The sequence below is a fragment of the Monodelphis domestica genome, chromosome 1, assembly GCF_027887165.1.
Source record: "Monodelphis domestica isolate mMonDom1 chromosome 1, mMonDom1.pri, whole genome shotgun sequence".
Taxonomy (NCBI): Eukaryota; Metazoa; Chordata; class Mammalia; order Didelphimorphia; family Didelphidae; genus Monodelphis; species Monodelphis domestica.
This window is the reverse complement of record NC_077227.1, coordinates 538,514,645-538,536,114: the sequence shown is the minus strand read 5'-3', so window position 1 is coordinate 538,536,114 and position 21,470 is coordinate 538,514,645. Positions and strand designations below refer to the sequence as shown.

The window sequence follows — 21,470 nt, the reverse complement described above, 5'->3', positions numbered from 1 at the left end:
CAAGGAGCTTAAGTTCTAAAGAGGAGGCCACAGATATAAGGGAGCCTTTTTAGGCTCCTATGCCCTAGCTTGAGAGTTCTGCGCTTTTTTGATGTCTACTAACTTTCCCATTTTGATTTTAACCTTTTTGTTCCAAGGGACATATTTGGAGAAGAATGTGTAAGTGTTAAAGAAGGATCCATTCTAAGTGTCACCGTGGATGGAAAGACTGCCAATATATCCTTGGACACACGAGTATGTATATTGTTGAAGGCAGCCAATCCATCTACTGCAAGTGATATTCAGAGTTTCTTAAGCACAGATAAGATCCTTAGCACATGCAGGTTCTCATGCTCTACAAATTAAGAAAAAGGGTTGTATGGGGGTGTGTGTAGGTTTGATGAATTAATTTATTCAAAAGTTTCTTTAAAGTAGGGAGTCTAGTGCTTTTTTTTCTGAGCAGTGAGATTTGAATTACTATGATAACCAACTCCTTGGATGTTAATGATTTGAAATCAGATTTAGTCTATGTGGGCTGACTGATCATCTCCTCCTTTTAACTTATCCTAACTGCAGGATTTAACTTAAGGTATGTATTCATTATCTTTTAGACAGTTGAATGTGAAGAAGGAAGTGAAGATGATGAATCCCTTCGAGAAATGGTAGAACTTGCTGCACAAAGACTCTTTGAGGCTCTCACACCAGTTCATTAAAAACTGTATTCCTTTGTATATTAAAATTTTTTTAATCTTTGATTCTGTTTCCATTACTTTAAAGAAGTAACACTTTCATTTCCCTGGAATAGCCTACATATTTTATGACAGAAAAATGTCTGCTCTTTGAATATCACGAATATGTTGTACTTTAACAGTTTGGTGGTACCAAGAATAGATGTTTCATCCACCAATGGAAATTGCAACCCCTCTCCACCTTATTTGGTCACTAAGCTTCTTTCGCCAAAAAAAGAGCTCCTCACCATGGCCAACCTATTTAGAGGGTGTGCTATTTTAGAAAAATATGTTATTCTTTCAGCAATGTGATTGTAAGTCCTTAGAATCTGCCTAGGTCCAAATGGCTACAAATTTTGTCTTAATGTGTGACCTCTTACAGGGAAGAAGTGAAATGCACCTGTTCCATTTTTATATGTGCATGCAAATCCTAATTTGTTCTAGTAATTACTGTAAATAGTTGTTTATCTTATTCATTCCCTTTCCTCTCCAGTTTACACTCTAGAAATTCTTCAGATAGCTAGGTTGCTGGGCCTAGATTCAGATCACCTCAGATACTTCCCAGCTACCTGTGACCCTGGGCGAGTCACATATCCCTATTTGCCTAGCCCTTGCTCTTCTGTCTTAGAGTTCTTAATAAGACATACCTATATTTCAGGATTAATTAATTTCCTCTGTTGAGTTTATGTATTTACTTTTTTAAACATTTTGAGAAGGGGTCTGTGACAAAAGCAGTCTTAAAATCCCTTGCTGCAGGCAAATCTGGGGCAACTAGATGTTACAGTGAACAGAACACCTGGCAGCCAGCAGGAAATTTAAATCCAGCTTTGTGACCTTGGACAAGTCACTCAACCTACAGTTGCCTCCATTTCCTCAACAGTAACAATGGGGATAACAAAGAGCACCCACCTCCCTGGGTAACCGGAAGAATCAGATGAGACAGCAGTTGTGAAGTGCTTAGCACCGTGCCTGGCAGACAGGATGCACCATAAATGCTATGAATCTTGTGTTCGTCTCATATATAAAATGCATCTAATCGAAGTGATGTATAAACTCAGTGAAACGAGTTATAAAATAAAAAACAGACTTGTATGGAATGGATATGTTTCCCTCCATCATCTCTGGGTCAGTCATCTGTGATGCACAAACCTCAGGAATAAAGAACGGGTTTAGTGCGGCCTTTCTGTTCTGGGGGTGGGGGGTGCTTAGCACAACTCCACTGTGCACTTGGTTTGGGGAGGTGCGCAGAGGGCACTGGGCCCCGAACGGGTGCAAATCCAACTGCTTGGCTGCGTGACCTGGGCAAGTCATTTAACCTGGTTCCGTTTCCTCAACTAGGGAGGGAGGATAATGAGTATTCCCTCACAGGGTGGCTGTCACCGTGCTTATAGAGTGCTTCCTGAGCGCTTGTTCTGCTCCACTCTGGATCCCTAAAGATGCTGCCCCAGAAGTCTCAGAGCAAAGGCCTTGCTCAGGCTTGGGAAGTCACCCCCACAACGGTGTTGCTACCCTCCTCTGGTCTTGGGGAAAAGTTTTTCCTGGTGTGGCACTGGTCCTTTTTGGTTTTCATTTCAGGCGATGGAGGTTAAGGACTTTTGGGGGTCACAGGGCTAGGGAGTGGCAGAGGCCCCCTTCGGACCCAGGAGCGCCTCCCCACCCTCGGCAGACCTTTAAAATGGTTCTCAAGAAGTTTAGCAAAGTTCTGCCCTGTCGTGGGGGAGCCGGAGGGCCTGAGTACGGGCAGGAGCACTGGCCAGCATTTTCGTTTAGGCTTTTCCTGGGTCGTGTCACTTTTGCAGAAAGAAGCTGCCCTTAAAACTATGAAAAAAAGACCTGGCCCGGTCTGCCAAAAGAGGCTTTTGGTGAGGAAGACAGGCTGGGAGGAGGGGGCTGAGCATCCCAGCAACAACTGCCCGAAGCCAAGTCTGCTGGGAATACTGCAGTCAGCGCCTCGGAATGAGTGCTGCCCGCCCTTTCTGTGCATAAAAAGGGTCAGACAGAAGGGAAATGGATCGGAATTCTCATGCGGAGTAATAAATCTGAGTGGTAAGAAGTTGGGGGCTGTGCAAACTGACTTGGAAGAAAACCCTAAAAAGCAGATTGTATATAAGTCAATCATCTGAAGCAAGAAAAATAAATTTGTTTTTAAAACTTTTTAAATCCCTTTTGGGATTTTTGTGGCAAAAATACTGGAGTGGTTTGCCATTTCCTTCTCCAGCCCATTTTTTTAATAACCCTTACCTTCCATCTTGGAATCAATGCCGTGTGTTGGTTCCTAGGCAGAAGAGTGGTATGGAGGTTAAGTGACTTGCCCAGGGTCACACAGCTGGGACGTGTCTGAGGCCAGAGTTGAACCTAGGACCTCCCATCTCTAGGCCTCAATCCACTGAGCCACCTGGCTCCCCCCACCCCCTTTCTCTTGACAGCCCAAAGAAATCAGTCAGTGAACATTTATCAAGCACCAACTACATGCCTGGTACAAAGAGGTCCTGCTCTCAAGGTACTCGCCATCTAAGGAGCGGGATGATGTACTTGTGCGATGTACAAGGAGAAAGGCAGGATGAACTGGTGTTGATCCGTCGAGGGAAGGAAGGCACGAACACGAAGGGCAAAAAAGATTTTTTCTAAAAGGCGAGGTTTTGGCGGGAACTTGAAAGAGGCGGGTGGTGGAGCGGAAGAGAACATCCTAGACGGGGCGGACGGCTGGAGAAAATGCGAGGACCGAGGGGTGGACAAGCGGCGCGGGAAGCCCGTCCTTGGATCCCAGAGTAATACAAGAATTGAATAGACACCCTGAAATAGAATCTTGGAGACTGGCCTGGGGGCGGGGAAGAGGCGCTGAGAGAATCCTGAACCCACCGACTGGGGCTTGGAGCCTGGCAGAAACCTGAGAGGAGTCAGAGGAAAATACCACTCTTGTTCAGTGCCTGCCTCCCGCTAGAAGTCACCCACAATCTCCCTTCCCTGGACTCCTGCTATTTCGAGCCTGCGAGGGGCTTCGGCCGCACTCCGGACAGAGCCCGCCTGCCCTCTGCTATGGTTCTCCCGCTCTAACCTTTCCCGGGCTAAATAGCAGAGATCAGGCTCCCGGGGGAAGGAGCAGGGTACGGGGAAAGGCTGGAGGCCCGTGTTCAGCTTCTGACCTCTGTTTTCCAGGAACCGCTGAATCTAGAGGCCGGGCCTTTCCTTCTCCGCCGTTCCGCCGCCCTAACCCTCCCACCCCTTTTACTCCCCAGTTCCCGGCGCCCATTTCCCTTTAGCTGTTAGACGTCGGCTAGAGGTTCCCGAGAAGAGGGAGGCGGGGCTTATGGGGAACCAGATCCAAGGCGGAGGTCCCGCTTGTCGCTGGGTGTACAGGGAAGGGCCCAGCCCACATTTCGGGGTTCAGAGATGCCGTTTGTGCTGTGTCGCCCTGAATGAGCCACAACTCTGCGGCCAGCTAAACTTGAGGAAGGAGGCGCGGAGCCATTTGCCGCAGACCTTCCGGTTCCCCCAGAGCCCTCTTCCTTCACATCTCCCTTCAGCCTCCCCCTGGAGAAACACCTCCATCCAGTGGGGTTTCCATTAGTAAAAGCGGGGAGTTCTCGATTCCATTTTCCTCCTCTTACAGTAAGGGGGGAGGGGTGGCGGCGGATCATCGAGGGCTTTGAACGCCAAATAAAGGGATTTACGTTGGATTCGTGAGAGTTTATAGTGAAGGGGGTGGGAGGTGGCCTGGTCAGACCAGGTGTGGCGGGAGGCTCCCAGTGTCAGAGGAGAGATGTTCCAAGGGCAGAAACAACAGGCCTTGGCAATGGGATTAGGGGTATGAGAAAGTGAGGAGCTGCGGATTTGGATGACTGGGGAGATAGTAGCACCCTCGGGAAGAATTTGGAAGGAGGGAGGGTTTTCGAGAAAAGAGGGGGTAGTTAGGACGTGTACATCGCTGAGTGAACAGAAAGATGGGAGGTCCTGGACATTTCTGAGATGTGTGATCCTGGGCAAGTCACTTAACCCCCATTGCCTAGCCCTTATTACTCTCCTGAATTTGATACAGTACTGATTCTAGGATAGAAGGTGAGGAAGGAAGGAAGGAAGGAAGGAAGGAAGGAAGGAAGGAAGGAAGGAAGGAAGGAAGGAAGAGAGAGAGAGAGAGAGAGAGAGAGAGAGAGAGAGAGGAAGGAAGGAAGGAAGGAAGGAAGGAAGGAAGGAAGGAAGGAAGGAAGGGAGAGAGAGAGAGAGAGAGAGAGAGGAAGGAAGGAAGGAAGGAAGGAAGGAAGGAAGGAAGGAAGGAAGGGAGAGAGAGAGAGAGAGAGAGAGAGAGAGAGAGAGAGAGAGAGAGAGAGAGAGAGAGAGAGGAAGGAAGGAAGGAAGGAAGGAAGGAAGGAAGGAAGGAAGGAAGGAAGGAAGGAAGGAAGGAAGGAAGGAAGGAAGGAAAGAAAGAAAAAGGGGAAACTTAAGTTTGAACATGCTAGGTTTAAGGGACATTGGGTTCAACATGTCCAGTAGAGAGACTGGAGAAATAGATGTAAGGTTCATCAGCATACGACAATTGAATCCATGGGAGGATTCACCAAGGAAAATAGCGCAAAGAGAAGGCTCAAGACAGAACTTTGAAGGAAACCCACAGTTCACTAGTGTGACCTGGATGAACATCCAGGAAAGGAGCCTGAGGAGACCTTGGACACTGAGGAGGAAAGAAGTCATTAGTATCTTTGGAGAGAGCATTTTTAAATGATAGAAATCAAATTCTAGAGAGTAAAGAAGACAATATGAGAAAAGAAATGGAGATGTTGATTGTTTTGCTATGGGAGGTAGGAAAATTAGCAGGGATAAATGGATCAAATTTGAGGCATGGTTGTAGGTAGGAGGGACACAGGCAATAGGTAAGATAATTGAGATAAGTGGGAGAATGGAGATAATAGAGGGAGAAATCTGCCAGAAAAGAGAGAGGATAGAATAGAACCAGTTGCATATATTTAGAGGGGTTCACCTTGGCTAGGTGAAGGGCTCCCTCAGGATGTAGGGCTAAAGAAGACTGAAGGAAGAGAGTGGAATCTGGGAGTTGTGGATATAAAGAAAGGGAAAAATAGGTAATACAGTAAATGACCTCAATTTTTTTTTTCAATTAAAATATGAGAAAAAATAAGGGCTTGGAGAAGGGAAAATACTTAATATGCAAGCTTTTAAATATGTATGTTTAATATATAAACAAGAAAAAGAGCTTAAGTCATTTTCACCCTCCCTAAACTTGTTTCAAAAATTACTATTCCCTGAATCAATTCAAACTCAGAAGAAAAAGTACATTTAAAATCACTTAAGTGCCCCAGCTATAATCATCAAACTGATCATTTATTTAACATCTGTGGCTATTCAGAACTTAATAGTTTCTAAATCTTTCCTGTGTCAGGAACACCCAGTACAGAAACATGACATTTTGAGTATTCCATTCCATTCTGTACTGTACCCAGAATTAGTGGGGAAGAATCTGCTGAGATGAACAGATAAAGGAGTTGTTTACAAGGTATTTATCCCATTCTTTCCAGTCCACCCCATCTCCTCCAACCAATAATAAACTTCTCCCGGGAGGAGACCTCATCATAGATCTCACCCCCACCAGATCCTGGCTGGATGCCTGGCTCTTGTGGTTGTGTGCAGTCATTCGGTTGTGTCATTCTCTTTGTGACCCCTGTGGATCACCTTGCCAGGCCCTTCTGCCTTCCACTAATTCCCAGAGTCTGCCCAACATTTCATGTTCACTGTTTCCGTGCCTCAGTCCATCTCATCTTCCAATCCTTTTTTCTTTTGCCTTAAATCTGTTCCAACATCAGGATCTTGTGAGTCGTGATGTGCCCAAGGGATTTAAGCTAATCATGCTTTTAGCACTTGACCTTCCCGGGATGGTCTCATTGCCTGGAGCTCGCTCTCCAAGGGACTCAAAAGTCTTCTCCAGCACCCTAAGTCCAACACCGGGAGCTCAGCATGCCAGCCCTCACAGCCATGCATTACTATTGGAAAAACCACCGCCAGGGACCTTTGTGGGCAAGGGCCGCCTCTGCTGTTTAGTACGCTGCCCGGATGGGTCAGCTTTCCTTCCTTGAAGCAGGTAAAGCCCCATGCGAATTCCCGGGTAAGGAATGTCCACTCCCCCGACCCCCAAGGTCAGGATTATTTGAATGGAATGTCGTGATGATGAGGAAGAAACTGAGGCTTAGGAGCCAGAGGTCCAGAGCACCCCCTCTCCACCCCCACCCCCCAAGGCCTCGGGTTTTTGGCTTCTACACCACGTGGTAAAAGCATTTTACAGAAGAGAAAATCAGAGCCAAAAGGACAAGCGCCTTACTTGGCCAAGGTCCCACAACTTCAGAAACTGACGATCTAGTGAGGGAGGGGGTGAAGGCCTAAGCCGGGGGCGGGGATAGGAAAGAAAGGGTGGGGCTAGGAGCTGACGAAGGCGGGGCTCAGAGAGGGCAGTGATTGATCAGGAGGCGGGGCCTACAGGGGGAGGGGCTAAGAGCCGGTAGCTATATATGACGGATTTCCGGGCACACATTCACCGTGGAGAAGGATGTCGGTGACAGGCGCTTTGTGTGAGGCGGTGGGGGGCGCTCTGTCCTGGCCCCGGGTGCTGCTTTTCGGAGACTCCATTACTCAGGTATTACTGCCCGCCCAGGGCAGCGCGGCCTTCTCAGGATTCTGCCTTCCTGAGGCATTTCTGCCTATTATTTATAATTATAACACCTCCACCTGCCTCGGTAACCCTCCCCCCATTCTCTCCCAAGACCGCCCTCCAGTCCCCCTCCCCCTTCCGAGACTTAAACAAAGCTCAGGAAAGCTGGCCGATGGGAAAAGCCTGGTGTTATCCGTAGTGCTCCACAGCCCTGGCCCTCTACCACCATAAAGAACCTGTAGAACCTCTGTAATGGCCCCCCCCACGTGATCTTCATTGCCCTCTCCCTCCCCCAGCGCCTGGGCTCTCTTAACTCTCCTCTTTGGAGAATTAACTCTCACGCTCAGTTTTTATTAACACTTGGTTCTCCTGTTCATCCCAGACCCCATCCTCTTCCTCGCAGCTCCCTGTCTTCTCTAGTGTGACCCCAAAGTCGTCCCTCAGAATTTTAGTTAAGATCAGATTTACAGCTGGAAGGGACTTTGGAAATGGATCAACTTTTAGTAATAATAATGGTTGGCACTTGTGTAGTCCAGGAGGTTTCCAAGGCTCTTCACCTACATCTCGTCCTCACCACTGGGGATGGAACCGAGTAGATCCTACCATCCTTCTTTTACAGAGGAGCAAACAGACTCATTTTGAGCCCTTGCTTTTAGTTATTCAGCTAGTGTCATAAGCATGATTTGAAGCTGGATCTTGCCAGACTCAGAATCTAGCCCACCTCACTCATTTCCAGTAACCCATTCCCATTCTCATCCGTTTTTATAGATCAAGAAACAGGCTCATGAAGTTTAAGTGACTTGGCAAAAGATACAAAAGTGTTAAGTAACAGAGTTGGGACTGGAATTTGCTTCTTCTGGTTCCAAATGTCATTTTTTCCCTACTGTACCAAACTGCCCTGGGACCGCATAAGTGTCCACTGTGTAGGTATCTTTCTATCTCCCACTGGACTCCATAGTTACCTTTTATCTTCATCCACAAGGACCCATAGTCTTATTCTGTAGAACCAAACAATCCCCCCATACTATACCTCTTTGTCAATGCTCACTTTTTTGCACCACCCACCCTCTATTTCTACTTTAACCCTTGTCTACCAGCATCCCCAATTTTCACCTGAACTTCCTGCACAACATCATTGCCTAGAGTAGAATTGTATGCCTGAGCTACTTTTCAGTTGTGTTGTAAAATTCAGAAGGCAAAAATTAAGTTAAGGAGAAATTGATTGTCATATGCAGTAGCCAAAATACATATTTAGGTTGAATACATGTATGCAGGTAATTCAGTAGATTCCCCCCAAATTGCCCCAATTTGTGCATCCTTGATCTGGCTTCTCTTAAACATAACATTGTTCCTCAGTTAGCATAATACTGATCAAAACCCCTTTTCTTATCCTGAAGATATTGTTTTCCAGACTGTCTAGAAGTCTCCTGTACAATCTTACATTCTTGTTTATCAGAACTGTTTTGCAACCTTGTGAGGCAGTCTGAATTGCTTCCCCTTATTAAAGCCTTTTTATAGGCACACATGAAAATTTAACTCTTTACTTCCTATTCACTTTTTCTACTTTATTATCAGGTCACCTCCCTCTTGGAACTTGGACTCATTCATTTTAAGCTCCTGTAGAAGTAGTATAGCTTCTTGAATTTCTTTTCAAAACCATCAGCTCCTGACCTATAAAGACTCCTTCCTCCACTCCCCAGGACATTACATACACCCAGTTTACTGTTACTTCTTGAAGTCCTTGACATACTGGGCTCTCGGCAGCAAGCATCCTAACTTCCTGAAGACTTTATTTTTCATAAAATAGTAAATTTTTACATATATATGTATATATATAAAATAGATAAAATAATATAATATCCCCTTCCAAAGTCATCCGTGGCAAGCTGATTATACATCTTTATCTTTACACACTTTTGGTGTCTTCTTTGTCATGGGTAAAATTTATTTGTCAGAACAGATTTTAGTCACCCACACATAATGCCTCACAAGGCCCTTTTTAAATGCTTCAGAGAGGAGTGAGAATTTGCACAAAGTGATGATCGAAAGCTATCTGAACTTGCAATGTAATTTTGGTACAGCATGTTCCTATCACATTAGGAAAGGTTTTGAACCTGGGATATTAACAAGTGCCAGGCCTGGAGTTAGGAAGACCTGCCTTTAAATCTATATGACCCTGGGCAAGGTATTTAACCCCTGTTTGGTTCAGATTCCACATTCATAAAATGAGGATAATAATAACACCTACCACCCAGGGTTGTTGTGAATATCAAATGAAAATATAATTTTAAGTGCTTAGCTCAGTGCCAAGCACATATATAGTAAGTACTATATAAATATTAGCTGCTATTATATCTAATAGTATACTTAATAATAAGCTATCTGTTATAGTTGATTATACTTCTTACAGAAATACACCTTTTCTAATGAGATTGGGTCAATTCAGTGTATATTAATTTATGAAATTTAAATTTAGGAAGGGTGAAAATAGTAAGGGTTTTTTTTTTCCTTTCTTATATATTAAACATTTACTGGTATCCCCAGATTGGCAAGAGAAAGCAAGTAAGGCCCTGAGCACATTCAAGACCCTCCTCTCCCATTTTGGCAAGCTTATGGGAAGTTGTGGCTACAGTTGATCCCTCTTCATTCTAGTGCCTTCCCTCTCAATTATTTCCTACTTAGCCTATATATATAGCTTGCTTGCATATATGCATTTGCTCATTGTCTCCTCCATTAGACTGGAAGCTTGAGGAGGAACTTTTTGCCTCTTTTTGAATGTCCAACACTTGGCACAGTGCCTGGCACATAGTAAGGCAGTAGCAAGGAGATTACTATAGAACCCACAATCAAGCTTTTGTTCCTCTGTACATCTGCATCCCATGCTTGAGGAAGGTATAGAGATCCTCGATGGGAGGTTCTAGAATGACTTTTTGCTACTAACGCTTTCAATTATCTTGATGCATTAACATACTCTTTGGATTACAGTTGCCTGCTTTCCCACCAAACCTATAGGCAATCTATTATGGATAGAGGACATAGATTTTTAAATTGCTTTTCGTGAAAAGTGACTTTTATTTGCCCTCACAAAATGTAGCCAAGCTGAAATATTAATTATCATAGAAAGGAAAATCATTTCATAGCCAAAATTAATTCTAATGTGTTACTATGACAACCAAAAATCTTTTTAAATGAAGTGTTGAGGGTCAATAGAAGAGATGGCAGTTCAAAGGAGTCTTATGAATTGCCATTAAAAATTCCCCTCACCAAAATTTTTAATTAACTATATAAATAACTGACAAATAGTTAAAGTAATAACTTGTTCTTCAGTTTTCTTTCCAGCATGGTGGATGGGGAGCATCACTGGCTGACAAGCTGGTCAGGTGAGAGTAGTTTCTATATTATCTATTGGTGTTTATTACTCTATTACATTTTAGTGAAATGTGTAAAGGCATACATAGACTTTTCTTTTTTTTCCCCTACCCTTACTTTCTGTCTTAGTCTAAGACAGAAGAGCCAAAGGCTAAGCAAAAAGCAAGGGTTAAGTGACTTGCCCAGGGTCACACAGGTAGGAAATGTCTGAGACCAGATTTAAACCTAGAACCTTCAAACTCCAGGCCTGGCACTGCTGTATCCATTGTGTCCCCTATCTGCCTTCTAAGACATAGCCTTTTCATTAAGGCATAGTGTACTGGTGTAGTGAAAAATGTGTTTGGGTTCTGTATGTAGTCTTGGGTTCAAATCCCGGCTCTTTACTACTAGTGTAAGAGGCAGCAGAGCAAAGACACTCTGGTTCAAGCCCCACCTCTGACACACTACTTTGGGGACCTCCTTCATTTAACCTGGTTAAGCCTCAGGCAAGTCACAGGTACTTTTAAATTGCAGAACAGTTGAGGATAGTGGGAGCTTCCTAACTGGAGAGTGCACCCAACAAAACCCGTCCTAAAACCTGGCAGTCACCCACCCCTGTGGTTCACTTTCTTCATCTGTAAAATGTAGTGTGGGCAAAATGACCTCATGAGACCCTTCTACCACATGCGTGGTGCTGTCTCTTTATTAAAACTGCAAAGAATCGTTTGAGTAAATAGCATAAGGTTTTTCTCTTCACTTTCTGTAAAGGCAAAACCAAAAGTCAGGAAGAATAAGATTGTGTAGGCAACAGAAAATGCCTTTTTAGTTAAAAGGGAAGTTTGAGGATCTTCTACCCAAAGAAGCCAAGGAATGGCCTGAGGACTGACTTCATTTTTTGAATTTCTATTTGTTAGACTTTGATTAGTCAGCTTAGTTTCAATATTCCCATTCTTTATATCAGAAATCCACTATTGGCCCCTTAAAACAACACTAATAAACATTCTCAACAACGCAGATGGTTGTAGTTATCTTTAGTAGTTAACACACTAAAGATATCTATTAATATAGTACTTTAAGGTCTACAAAGTGTTTTCCTCATAACCATTTTGTCAGATGAGTTAGACAACTAAAGTTAAGTAACTTGTCCATGATTGCACAGCTGATAAGTAGAGTCCAATTCTGGTCTCACATATATAAACTGAAACCCATAAAGCTCAAGTGGCGTTCCCAAGATCACATCCAAAGCACATAACAAGGCCAAGATTCAAACACAAGTTAGTGACCTATAAATAAAATGAGTTTTCCACCAAATCACTATTATGTATCTTTACTGTAGGACAACTTGTAAAAAAGTCATTTTTGTACTCTTGGACTTTAGAGTGCGATTCTCCAATACTTAGCCTTGCCTTTAAACTACTTCTTTAAATGCAATTTTTCAATTTTATCTCCACTCTGATCACATTGAACCGTATCTAGCCAGATAATGGGATACAGTAACAGTAAGAGTGTAGGAGTAGGGGCCAGCTGGGTGGCTCAGTGGATCGAGAGCCAAGCCTAGAGCTGTGTGACCCTGGGCAAGTCACTTAACCCCCATTGCCTAGCCCTTACTACTCTTCTGGCTTGGAACCAATACATAGCATTAATTCTAAGATAGAATGTAAGTATTAAAAAAAAAAAAAGAGCCTAGGAGTATCAAAGCTTTGGTAAAGAGATCAGTAGTTTTTTTTTTTCCTTACTCGGATTTTTTCTTGTCTTTTTCATTAATTACAGAAAATGTGATGTTCTAAATCGTGGATTTTCAGGTTATAATACCAGATGGGCTAAAATCATTCTTCCCAGATTAATCAGGAAAAGTAGTGATGCTGAAGCCCTTGTTGCAGTTACGATTTTCTTTGGTGCCAATGATAGTGCTTTAAAAGGTAATGACTTTTTTTCTTTTCCCATTTTTTCCAGCTCTTTTTGAATCCATTTTTATCTCACAGTAAAAGTATCTGTTTGGGTTGGGTTTTTTTGGCAGGGTCAGATGGGAGATATAAGTGGAGAGTTGCTCAGTACCTTAATTAACCATCACATCCTTTTGTATCACTTTATGCTTTTCTTTTGGCTTTAATGTGATTTTTTTCCTGTAGCTGGATCTGGGTTTGTTCCTTTCTCTGGCGTCTAGGGGAGAGCAATTAAATGGGAGTGAGTTAAGGGACAGTCTCGGGCTTGAATCTAGATTCAGTTAAGTGGCCCAAGATAGGGGCATTCCCCAAAGCAGCGATCGGCAGGGCTGAGGGATGGATCTGGCTTGTGGCTTTGTTCTCCTTCTCCAGCTGGAGAGAGCGTCGGCATCGGAGCTGGCACACAGGAGGGCCAAGATCTGACTCTAAGCAGGATTTCTCTACACCTCGCCACCTTTTCCCACTCTGACGCCCCCAGAAAAGGAGGAGGCTGCTTGATAAAAAGAACTCCCCCTCGTTTTGACATTCAGCCCTTCCCCCAGTGAGCTTTCTCTGGGTACTTTTTCCATACGTATCGCTGGCCCGGGGCCAGCCGGAAGCATCTTGCTCTTATGAAGATAAGTAGACACTAGATGGGCTGTCTGCACGCGTTACCACTGTGGCACTGTGGCGCGGGGATTTAGGAGAGGCGAGATGGCAACTTGGACAGGAGTCCCAGTGGTCTGCCTGAGAATGCTGTTAATGTACATAAGAACGTATTTCTAGAATCCCACAAAAGCGTAAGCCCAAATATCTGACATGACTTACTCTTCTTTTATTGACTTTTTCTTGAACGACACATTACATTATACAATGAACTATACTGTGACAATCAGCAAGCATCAATGCCGCAGGTGTGCGAGGCATGGGGCTAGATGCCAAGGATACACAGACAAGCAGACAGTTCCTGTTCCCCAGCTGTTTGGGGGAACACGGAGAACGGATAGAGACGGGCAGCTTCTGCAGTGCCAGAGCATGCGGGCAGGTCCAGCACACGCCTCTGCAAAATCCTCTCTGTGCCTCTTTGCACCCCATTTCTCTCCTTCCCTCATTACATAAGCCAGGAGACAAGAACATAGTAAATATACAAAGCATAAATACTACGTGAATAATCACAAATACATACAAAGTAATTTGGGAAGAAGGGCCCAGGCAGTTGAGAAAACCATTGTGTGTGCATTTTGGAAGAGTGGCCGATGGACCTTTTCTGTGACTGAATAAATTAGAGTTATGTGCATGGAGATAGGAGGGGTTTGACTTTGGTCAATAACGTTTTAATGTTTCTCTTGAACAGATGAGAATCCCAAGCAACACATTCCTTTAGATGAGTACGCTGAGAATTTAAAGAACATGATACAATATCTAAAGTCTGTAGATATTCCTGAAAGTAGAGTTATTCTTATAACACCACCCCCTCTTCATGAATCAGCTTGGGAAAAGGAGTGTATTGCTCAAGGTAAATATAGAGATACATGGATATAGAGTGTGTAATCGTGCACATGCGCAGGTGTCTATGTACACACACTCAAAATGATCTGTATTTGGTAAGCCTTAAGTTACACCAAGACTACGCGGAATGTGTGACAATATGAGTGATATACACAAAATTGTAAAGGGATACATAAATGTAAGCATCACTATGATTTTTAGTCATCTGAAATTTAATGGAACCACTCTTCATATCTTTTTAAAACATATAGATGTATATGTGTGCATACATATACCTATAAGCACACACACACACCCTTACCTTCTGTTTTAGAATCAATACAGAGTATCAATTCTAACTCAGAAGAGTGATATGGGTTAAGCAATTGGGGTTAAATGACTTGCCCAGTTATTTAGCATCTAAGTTCGGATTTGAACCCAGGTCCTCTCAATTCAAAGCCTAGTGGTCTTCCACTGTGCTCCCTAGCTACCCCTCTCCACATCTATTTGTGGGATAACAGAGAGATTCATTTGCCCTTTAAAATTTAGGTCCTTAGTCTGGTACATTTGTTTTATTCCCCTGTCAAGACTCTGGCTGCCTATTTCAATCTGATTTTTGCCTGGAGAATAAGATCCCTCTTCTCCGTTCTAGCCTTTGATGGATCACTTGAGTCATGGGACTACTCTTTTTCCTAAAAAAGCCAAAAACACAAAGCTTCTGCCATGCTCTCCACTGGCATTGGGCATGGACTCCACCTTTAGAAGCTGTCTTACAGTAAAGGACAATGTTTTACAATCTTTTTTGCCTGCTAGCTAGCCTTGTCCTCATATTTCTTCATGACTGTAACTCATTCCCCCAATGCCAGTTCTCACCCTGCCTTCCATCATGGCACTCAATCTTACAAACTCATTGTACTAAGGAGGAAAGTTATTGGACATCCCTAGGGTTTCCCCTTGGTTCCAGTTAATTGTAACAATCTTCTGTGGACAAATAATCATCATTTGAACTTATTATACTGAATTAACTTGTATAAATTAAGTAATAAAAATGTATAAAGCATTTCAGCTAAGGTTGACAAATTATCTGGTAACAATTGAAAAATTCTATACGTCAGTAAATTAAGGAGGTAGTTCCATCATTGTGGGTGTCTTTCACATCCTCACAGGAACAAAGTTAATCCTTGAAAGTTGTCCCTGAAAATTTCATTACCCTGTAGCCAGGATGCCATGGCTTGAGCTTTGCCATGGTTGTTCCTCCTTCAAGAGATGTAATCGGTCCCTGAACCTATTCTGTAATCATTTCTAACTGGTAGCCAGAGCAGGTGGCCAGCTGACATGCCTCTATACCACATAGGGTGTATAATATTGTTAATGCCCCCAAGGAGAGGCAGAACTTTGACCAGGCTTATGCAGGTAAGGAATAAGGAAAATAACAGAGCAATAATAAAGGTGGAAATTACAGAGACCTTGCCTGGGCAAGGGAAAAGAGAAGAGTCAAAATAATAACACAGTTTGGAGTCGGAAGGGTTTTGCCCACTGGTGATGGACAAATACAGTTTATTGCAGGCAACTAAGGGTTTTTAAAGATACTGATCACAAAGAATGAAGTCATACCATTGAGAAGGGTCCTTGGGAAAGGGCTGAGACAGTCCTTGGGAAAGTGCAACAAGGATGGTAGATATGACACCTGGTGCAGGACAAGGATTCCAGGAATTAGGGTGAGAGAATATTTTCAAGAAATGTAGATAGGCAGTTGGGGGGAAATTATGACTCAAACAAGATCCAAGGTTCATGGAACGGATAGCAACAGCATGTCTTTGCCAGCAATAGACATGTATACTATGAGAGGCCTAAAGAAGGGGAGGAGAGGGCACTCAGATCACTATCTTAGACCAGCTCCAAGTTCTCAACCTCTGACATAATGTGGTTCTTCAGAAAGGTCTATACTAAGATTATTATAAAAAATTGAAATATTAATTATTGAAGCCTAGGTTGCCATCCAAGTAAGATCAATGTTCACGTAATTGAGAATTAACTATGATCACGTGACTAAGAAAGTCAATGGGTGTCCTTTGATTCCCACTTGGAATTTCTACAGCACAATAGAAATAGGCTGTGTTAGTCATATACTATCAAAGTAAAAGACTACTAACTATTTTAGACAAATGTAAAGTTATTCTTGGGCATAATTGTCACTTAATGAGCAGTATGAATTTTGAGAACCTGCATTGTTCAACCTCAGGCTACAAATTAAACCGACTGAATATGGTTGTTGGTGAATATGCTAAAGCCTGTTTGGAAGTGGGCCAAAACTGTGGGGCAGATGTTCTTGACCTGTGGACACTAATGCAAAAGGATAACAAGGTAAGATAACTTATTTATACTTACCTGGATTGACAGGCATCATATACATGTAAATTGAAATAGTGTTCTCCATAATCTACTAAGAAACATTTGTGACACAGAAATGAAGTACAACAGGCATTTTCACTAGAAAATCTGGGATATTCAATTATTATATTATTTTTTTAAAAAGACAATACCCCATTTTTTTAGGCACTCTATTTATTGGAAAGAGACTTGGATTTGGAGTTCAGCTAGAAATGAATTTTTGACTCCTCATTACTGACTGACCCTTGCTCTTATAGTTTACTTTCGCCTCTGATAGCTATCTCCTCTCTTCCCCTCTCTCTCTCTCTCTCTCTCTCTCTCTCTCTCTCTCTCTCTCTCTCTCTCTCTCTCTCTCTCTCTCTCTCTCTCTCTCTCTCTCTCTCTCTCTCTCTCTCTCTCTCTCTCTCTCTCTCCTCTCTCTCCCTCTCTCTCCCTCTCTCCCTCTCTCCTCCCATCTCCCCCCCCATCTACGAATGGGAAAGAAGAGTTATATAAGAATTGAATTTTAATGGTTTGACTAAAATATATGAAATTTAGAAATAATAGGTAGTTGGGGACAACTGGGTAGCTCAGTGAATTGAGAGCCAAGCCTAGAGACGGGAGGTCCTAGGTTCAAATCTGGCCTCAGACACCTCCCAGCTGTGTGACCCTGGGCAAGTCACTTAACCCCCCATTGCCTAGCCCTTACCACTCTTCTGCCTTGGAGCCAATACACAGTATTGACTCCAAGACAGAAGGTAAGGGCTTAAAAAAAAATGAATAAATAAATAATAGGTAATTGCTGATTCAACGTATGATTTCTTCAAAGTCGAAATGACTTTAATAGCTTTTATTTTATAAAAGAGGTGGAAAGAGTGAAAGCAGAAAAATACAATTAGTTATCTAACTAAATGTTGCTCCGGTGCTCACTCAGCCAGGACTTGTTGACCTTCAACTGGAATTTAACTCTCTCCAGAAGACAGGAAGGGAAAGCCAGCTATCCACTCACCCAACTTCCCTCCAAGAGGCAGGTCAAGATGATGATGATGACTCCAGCTGAAGGTGACTCCTGAGGCTGACTTTCTTTCTTGAGCCGACCTTCTTCCTTAAGCTGACTTCCTTCTTGAAGTCCAACTCCTTCTTGAAGCTTATTCCTTCTTGGAGTGGACTCCAGAAATTCAGGGCCTTTTATAATGGTTTCTTGTCCCTTCCCCTCTTCACAAGGGCCAATCATAGCTTCCAGATTGCCCAGCACTCCCCAGGGGAAAGTGCTTATGTAGACCACTTCTCACTTTCTGGAGAGGTGAATACTCATCAAAAGAGTTCACAGATTCCTGGCTGACTTGAGATGTGAATTCTTATTTCCTAGCTGAGTTGAAAGGGTGAAGAGCTCCTCCACCTACCATGAAATAGGGTGTTCAAACTTTTGTTGATTCAAAAGTAGACAAAAAAGAGTTAATCCTGTATGCACAATCTAGTGAGGTACTAAGTAGGGATATATAAGTTATTGTTAGTCAGTGTTAACTCAAAATAGACAAAGGGAATAAAGGATTCCCTTTCACAAGTGTAAACTCAAAGAGAACAAAGAATTCTCTTTTACAGGGATCACAATAAAACAAGGGGATCACAAAAACTGGCCCACATAAAATTTAAAACCAATTCTACTAAAATTAGAAGATTAACAGGTAAATAGCAGAAAAATCTTTGTAGTAGGTTTCTCTGAGAAAAGTCTCATTTTTAAGATCTATAAGGAATATTTAAATTTATAAGAATAAGCCATTTGCTGATAAATGATCAAAGGATATTGTTATCATAAAAATTAATCTGGAGACTTATTACTAGATTTTATATTAGGTGGTTGATCTTTAAGGATTATGGTGATGTGGAATCAGATCTGCCACCCTCCTCTCTTCTCCCTCCCCCTTCAGTTGGTGACACTGGAAGTCAGATCTCAGTGAATTTCCTGATATCTAATAGATAATTCACTCATTGAACAGTTAGAACAAGGGGTTTATTTAAGGAGAAGGAGAGGAAAAGGAAATTGGATGGGAGACAGGGTTTAGGGTTTCCGTGATCTTAAAATACTTCTAAATTAAAGAATAATATTGTAGAGTCTTGAATGAGGGATATGGCTAACAGGGTTGAGGATCTTTAAGTCACTTTTTTAATACAGAAAAGAGAATCAGTAAGAAGAGGATCTTCTCAGTCCTTACTCCTTTCTGTCTCAGGAGAAAGACAACTCCAACAGTTTGAATGCTTCCCTTCAACAGTCTCCCTCTGGTCACATTCTTTTCCTGAATGCTCCTTGATTGACAGCTTCTGCAAACCTTACTCCTTTGGCTCTGTTGCAGGTTTTCTCCAATTTACTCATTCACAATTTATAAATATTTATTAGTAAAGAGAGAAAAAGAATATTGGGTTTTAGCTTTATGATTTCAGGTAAAAAACCAATCCTCCATTGCAGCCAGCTTCCAAGCCATGGCTTCTCAGAGATGGCCCAGTGAGATAAAGAGAAGCCAGAGAGCCAATTAGTTCAAGAGCCTGGTCTAGAGAAAAGAGCTCTTTTCTCTCTCTCTCTCTCTCTCTCTCTCTCTCTCTCTGTCTCTGTCCTTGTCTATCTGTCTGTCTCGACTGGGGGCTAGTCATGCCAGGGGACACATGACTATGGCTCCTAGGTCCTGTCTTTGGGGTGGATGAGATCATGATCCCCTAAATATTTTACTTCACACAATATGAAGGAAGATTTTAGAAGAAATCCAAGCCATATGAATAACCATATTAATAAATGCTCCAAGTCATTAATAACTGAGAAATGTTAAAACAAGAGAACCAATGGAAAACAGGTATACTTCTGTACTATAGGTAGAACTATGAACTATTCCAAGCAATTAGTAAATGCTCCAAAAGTTACTAAACTGTGCATACTTTGGCCCAGTGATACCATTTACTAGCTCTATACCTTGAAGAGGTCAATGAGGTAAAAGTTTCATATTTTTAAAAATTTCTACAGTGGATCTTTTTTTTGTGGCAACAAAGAATTGGAAACTGAGAGGGTGTCCATCAATTGAGGAATGGCTAGACAAGTTTTGATATATGTATGAGATAGAATACTATTGTGCTATAAAAAATGATACATAAAGTTTCAAAGAAAAATGGGAAGACACAAGACAATGGCAGAGTAAAGTAAATAGAACCAAGAGAACACTTTATATAATAGTAATGTTGTAAAGATAAAGAGCTTCAAAAGACTTAGGAACCTTAAACACATTGATCAACCATGATTCCAGATATTAAAGGTAAAACATGCTACCCACCTCCTGTTAGAAAAAATGGGCTCAGTATAGATATAGACTTTTGGATTTCACACCACCAATATGGAAATTTGTTTTGCTTAACTATAACAGGGGTTTTTTGATTAATGATGGAGAAGGGGGAAGAGGCAAGAGAGAATGCAGATCTGAAAAGAAAATAATTGGAGGGGGGAAGGAAATGATAATAACAAAAAGCAGTATGGCTTCATCATGCTGTCATGCCAGATCAAAAAGGGTTACTAAACTGGTATGTGAGAATGCTGAAGACCTAGTCTACCTAGGTTTTAGCAAAGTGCTATCTATTTATAACATCTTTGGCTCTTCTTTTGGAAAAAAATGGAGAGATGTGGGCATTGACATTAATATTTAAATGAATAGTTAGGTTTAGGGTAGTCATTAACATTTCAAAATCCACATGGAAGATCCACAGGATTTGGCTGTAGGCAGTTTAATGTATCTATCAATAATGTGGATAAAGGCACCTCTTTGTCAACTTTGCAGTGGACACAAAACTAAAGGGATAGCTAAATTATCGTGGAAGAGAAGATTACAGAACCAAATTTGTGATAAAGCATTTACTTATTAAAGACTTAATATGTACCACATGCTGTAATCACAAGCAAGACAGTCCCTCCCCTTCAAGGTACTTAATTTTAATGCTGGAGAGGGGGGTCAGTACAGCAGCAGTCAAGGTGCAGAAATAACCAGGAAGGTGTATTGGAAGACAGGTTCTGGGCAGCACAAGGCGAAGACTTCCCTATTAGAGCCTGGTGACCCAGAGTCCAAGATTCCACTGCAGGGAAGGGAGGAGACTGAAATGATGTTTGGAAGGTAGGCTGCATTGAGTGGGGACAGCTGGGAAACACCATGAAGCACTTCTTCTAGGAAAGATGAGGTTAAAGTTCACTTAGAGAATCTAAGATTTTAGTGGGGTGGGGAAGATGGGGATGATGGAGTGGAGAAAATATTAAATTTTCATGCCCAAACTGATACAGTCATGAGTCCAGTGACCTATGATTGAGTAGCATTTAGGGAAAGATGGGAGAACAAAGGGACTTACATAATGTCCTGTAGTTAGAAAAACCAGATTCTAGATACTTAAACATTTTGCCCCATCCTCAATAGCTGCCTTTATTCTCTACAATGTAGTGTAAAGGTCATAATAAGAATATATTCTGAAGCTAACTTTTCTTTCTAGAATAAAAAATATCCTTGACTGTCAGATTTTGAGTCTTTGTAGATCAAGGATCATGACATACCCCAACTGTAAAAGTATTATAAGCAACAGCTTTTAAAATGTTAGCAACAGTAAAATAAAATAGCTCAACTTCAGACATCTGTAAACCTTTTATTTTTCCCCTTTATATTTATTACAGGACTTTTCTTCATATTTATCTGATGGGCTGCATTTATCACCAAAGGGAAATGAATTTCTCTCATCACATCTTTGGCCTTTGCTAGAGAAGAAAGTAGCCTCACTTCCTTTGATCCTTCCGTATTGGCGGGATGTCGCTGAAATGAAACCTGAACACAGTCTCCTAGGGGATGGTGACCATTAATTAATTACATGCAATATAAATTGTCACTTGGTTTGGAAAGCATTAAAGTGCCAATGACATTTCTAGAAGTACTGCCTCAAGTTTTAGGCCTTGTTTATTATGGTTGTGGGCAAAAT

The 21,470-nt window shown here is 42.2% G+C and overlaps 2 protein-coding genes across 8 annotated transcripts in view; both read left to right on the top strand.

Moving 5' to 3' along the window:
• The window catches only part of CPSF3 (cleavage and polyadenylation specific factor 3), a 60,679-nt gene extending 59,945 nt beyond the window's left edge, over positions 1 to 734 (top strand). For 4 of the 5 annotated variants that reach the window (XM_001371960.4, XM_007476163.3, XM_056813324.1 and 1 more), the window contains 2 exons: positions 138 to 234; positions 591 to 734. In XM_001371960.4, coding sequence (XP_001371997.1) covers positions 138 to 234; positions 591 to 692 — 199 coding nt within the window. In that variant the 3' untranslated portion in view covers positions 693 to 734. Of the gene's footprint in view, positions 1 to 137; positions 235 to 590 lie in introns of those variants that run through there. The other variant, XR_008915502.1, reaches the window with a different exon arrangement.
• Positions 735 to 7,159: 6,425 nt separating this feature from the next.
• Positions 7,160 to 21,422, top strand: IAH1 (isoamyl acetate hydrolyzing esterase 1 (putative)). 3 transcript variants are annotated; one of them, XM_056813319.1, is made up of 7 exons: positions 7,191 to 7,341; positions 10,684 to 10,736; positions 12,475 to 12,623; positions 13,981 to 14,142; positions 16,357 to 16,478; positions 17,419 to 17,546; positions 21,172 to 21,304. In XM_056813319.1, the coding sequence occupies exons 1-6, from the start codon at positions 7,255 to 7,257 to the stop codon at positions 17,542 to 17,544; spliced, it is 699 nt and encodes a 232-aa protein (XP_056669297.1). In that variant the 5' UTR covers positions 7,191 to 7,254; the 3' UTR covers positions 17,545 to 17,546; positions 21,172 to 21,304. The 3 variants fall into 3 exon arrangements, with proteins under 3 accessions (XP_001381175.2, XP_056669297.1, XP_056669298.1); XM_001381138.5 differs by lacking the exon at positions 17,419 to 17,546 and having other exon boundaries at positions 7,160 to 7,341; positions 21,172 to 21,422; XM_056813320.1 differs by lacking the exons at positions 10,684 to 10,736; positions 17,419 to 17,546 and having other exon boundaries at positions 7,320 to 7,341; positions 21,172 to 21,422.
• The last annotated feature ends 48 nt before the right edge of the window (positions 21,423 to 21,470 follow it).

Coding starts and splice junctions, on each gene's coding strand:
- IAH1 (XM_001381138.5), top strand. CDS start 7,255: ATGTCGGTGACAGGCGCTTTGTGTGAGGCGGTGGGGGGCGCTCTGTCC. Junction 10,737..12,474: donor CTGGCTGACAAGCTGGTCAG/GTGAGAGTAGTT, acceptor CATTAATTACAG/AAAATGTGATGTTCTAAATC. Junction 12,624..13,980: donor CAATGATAGTGCTTTAAAAG/GTAATGACTTTT, acceptor TCTCTTGAACAG/ATGAGAATCCCAAGCAACAC.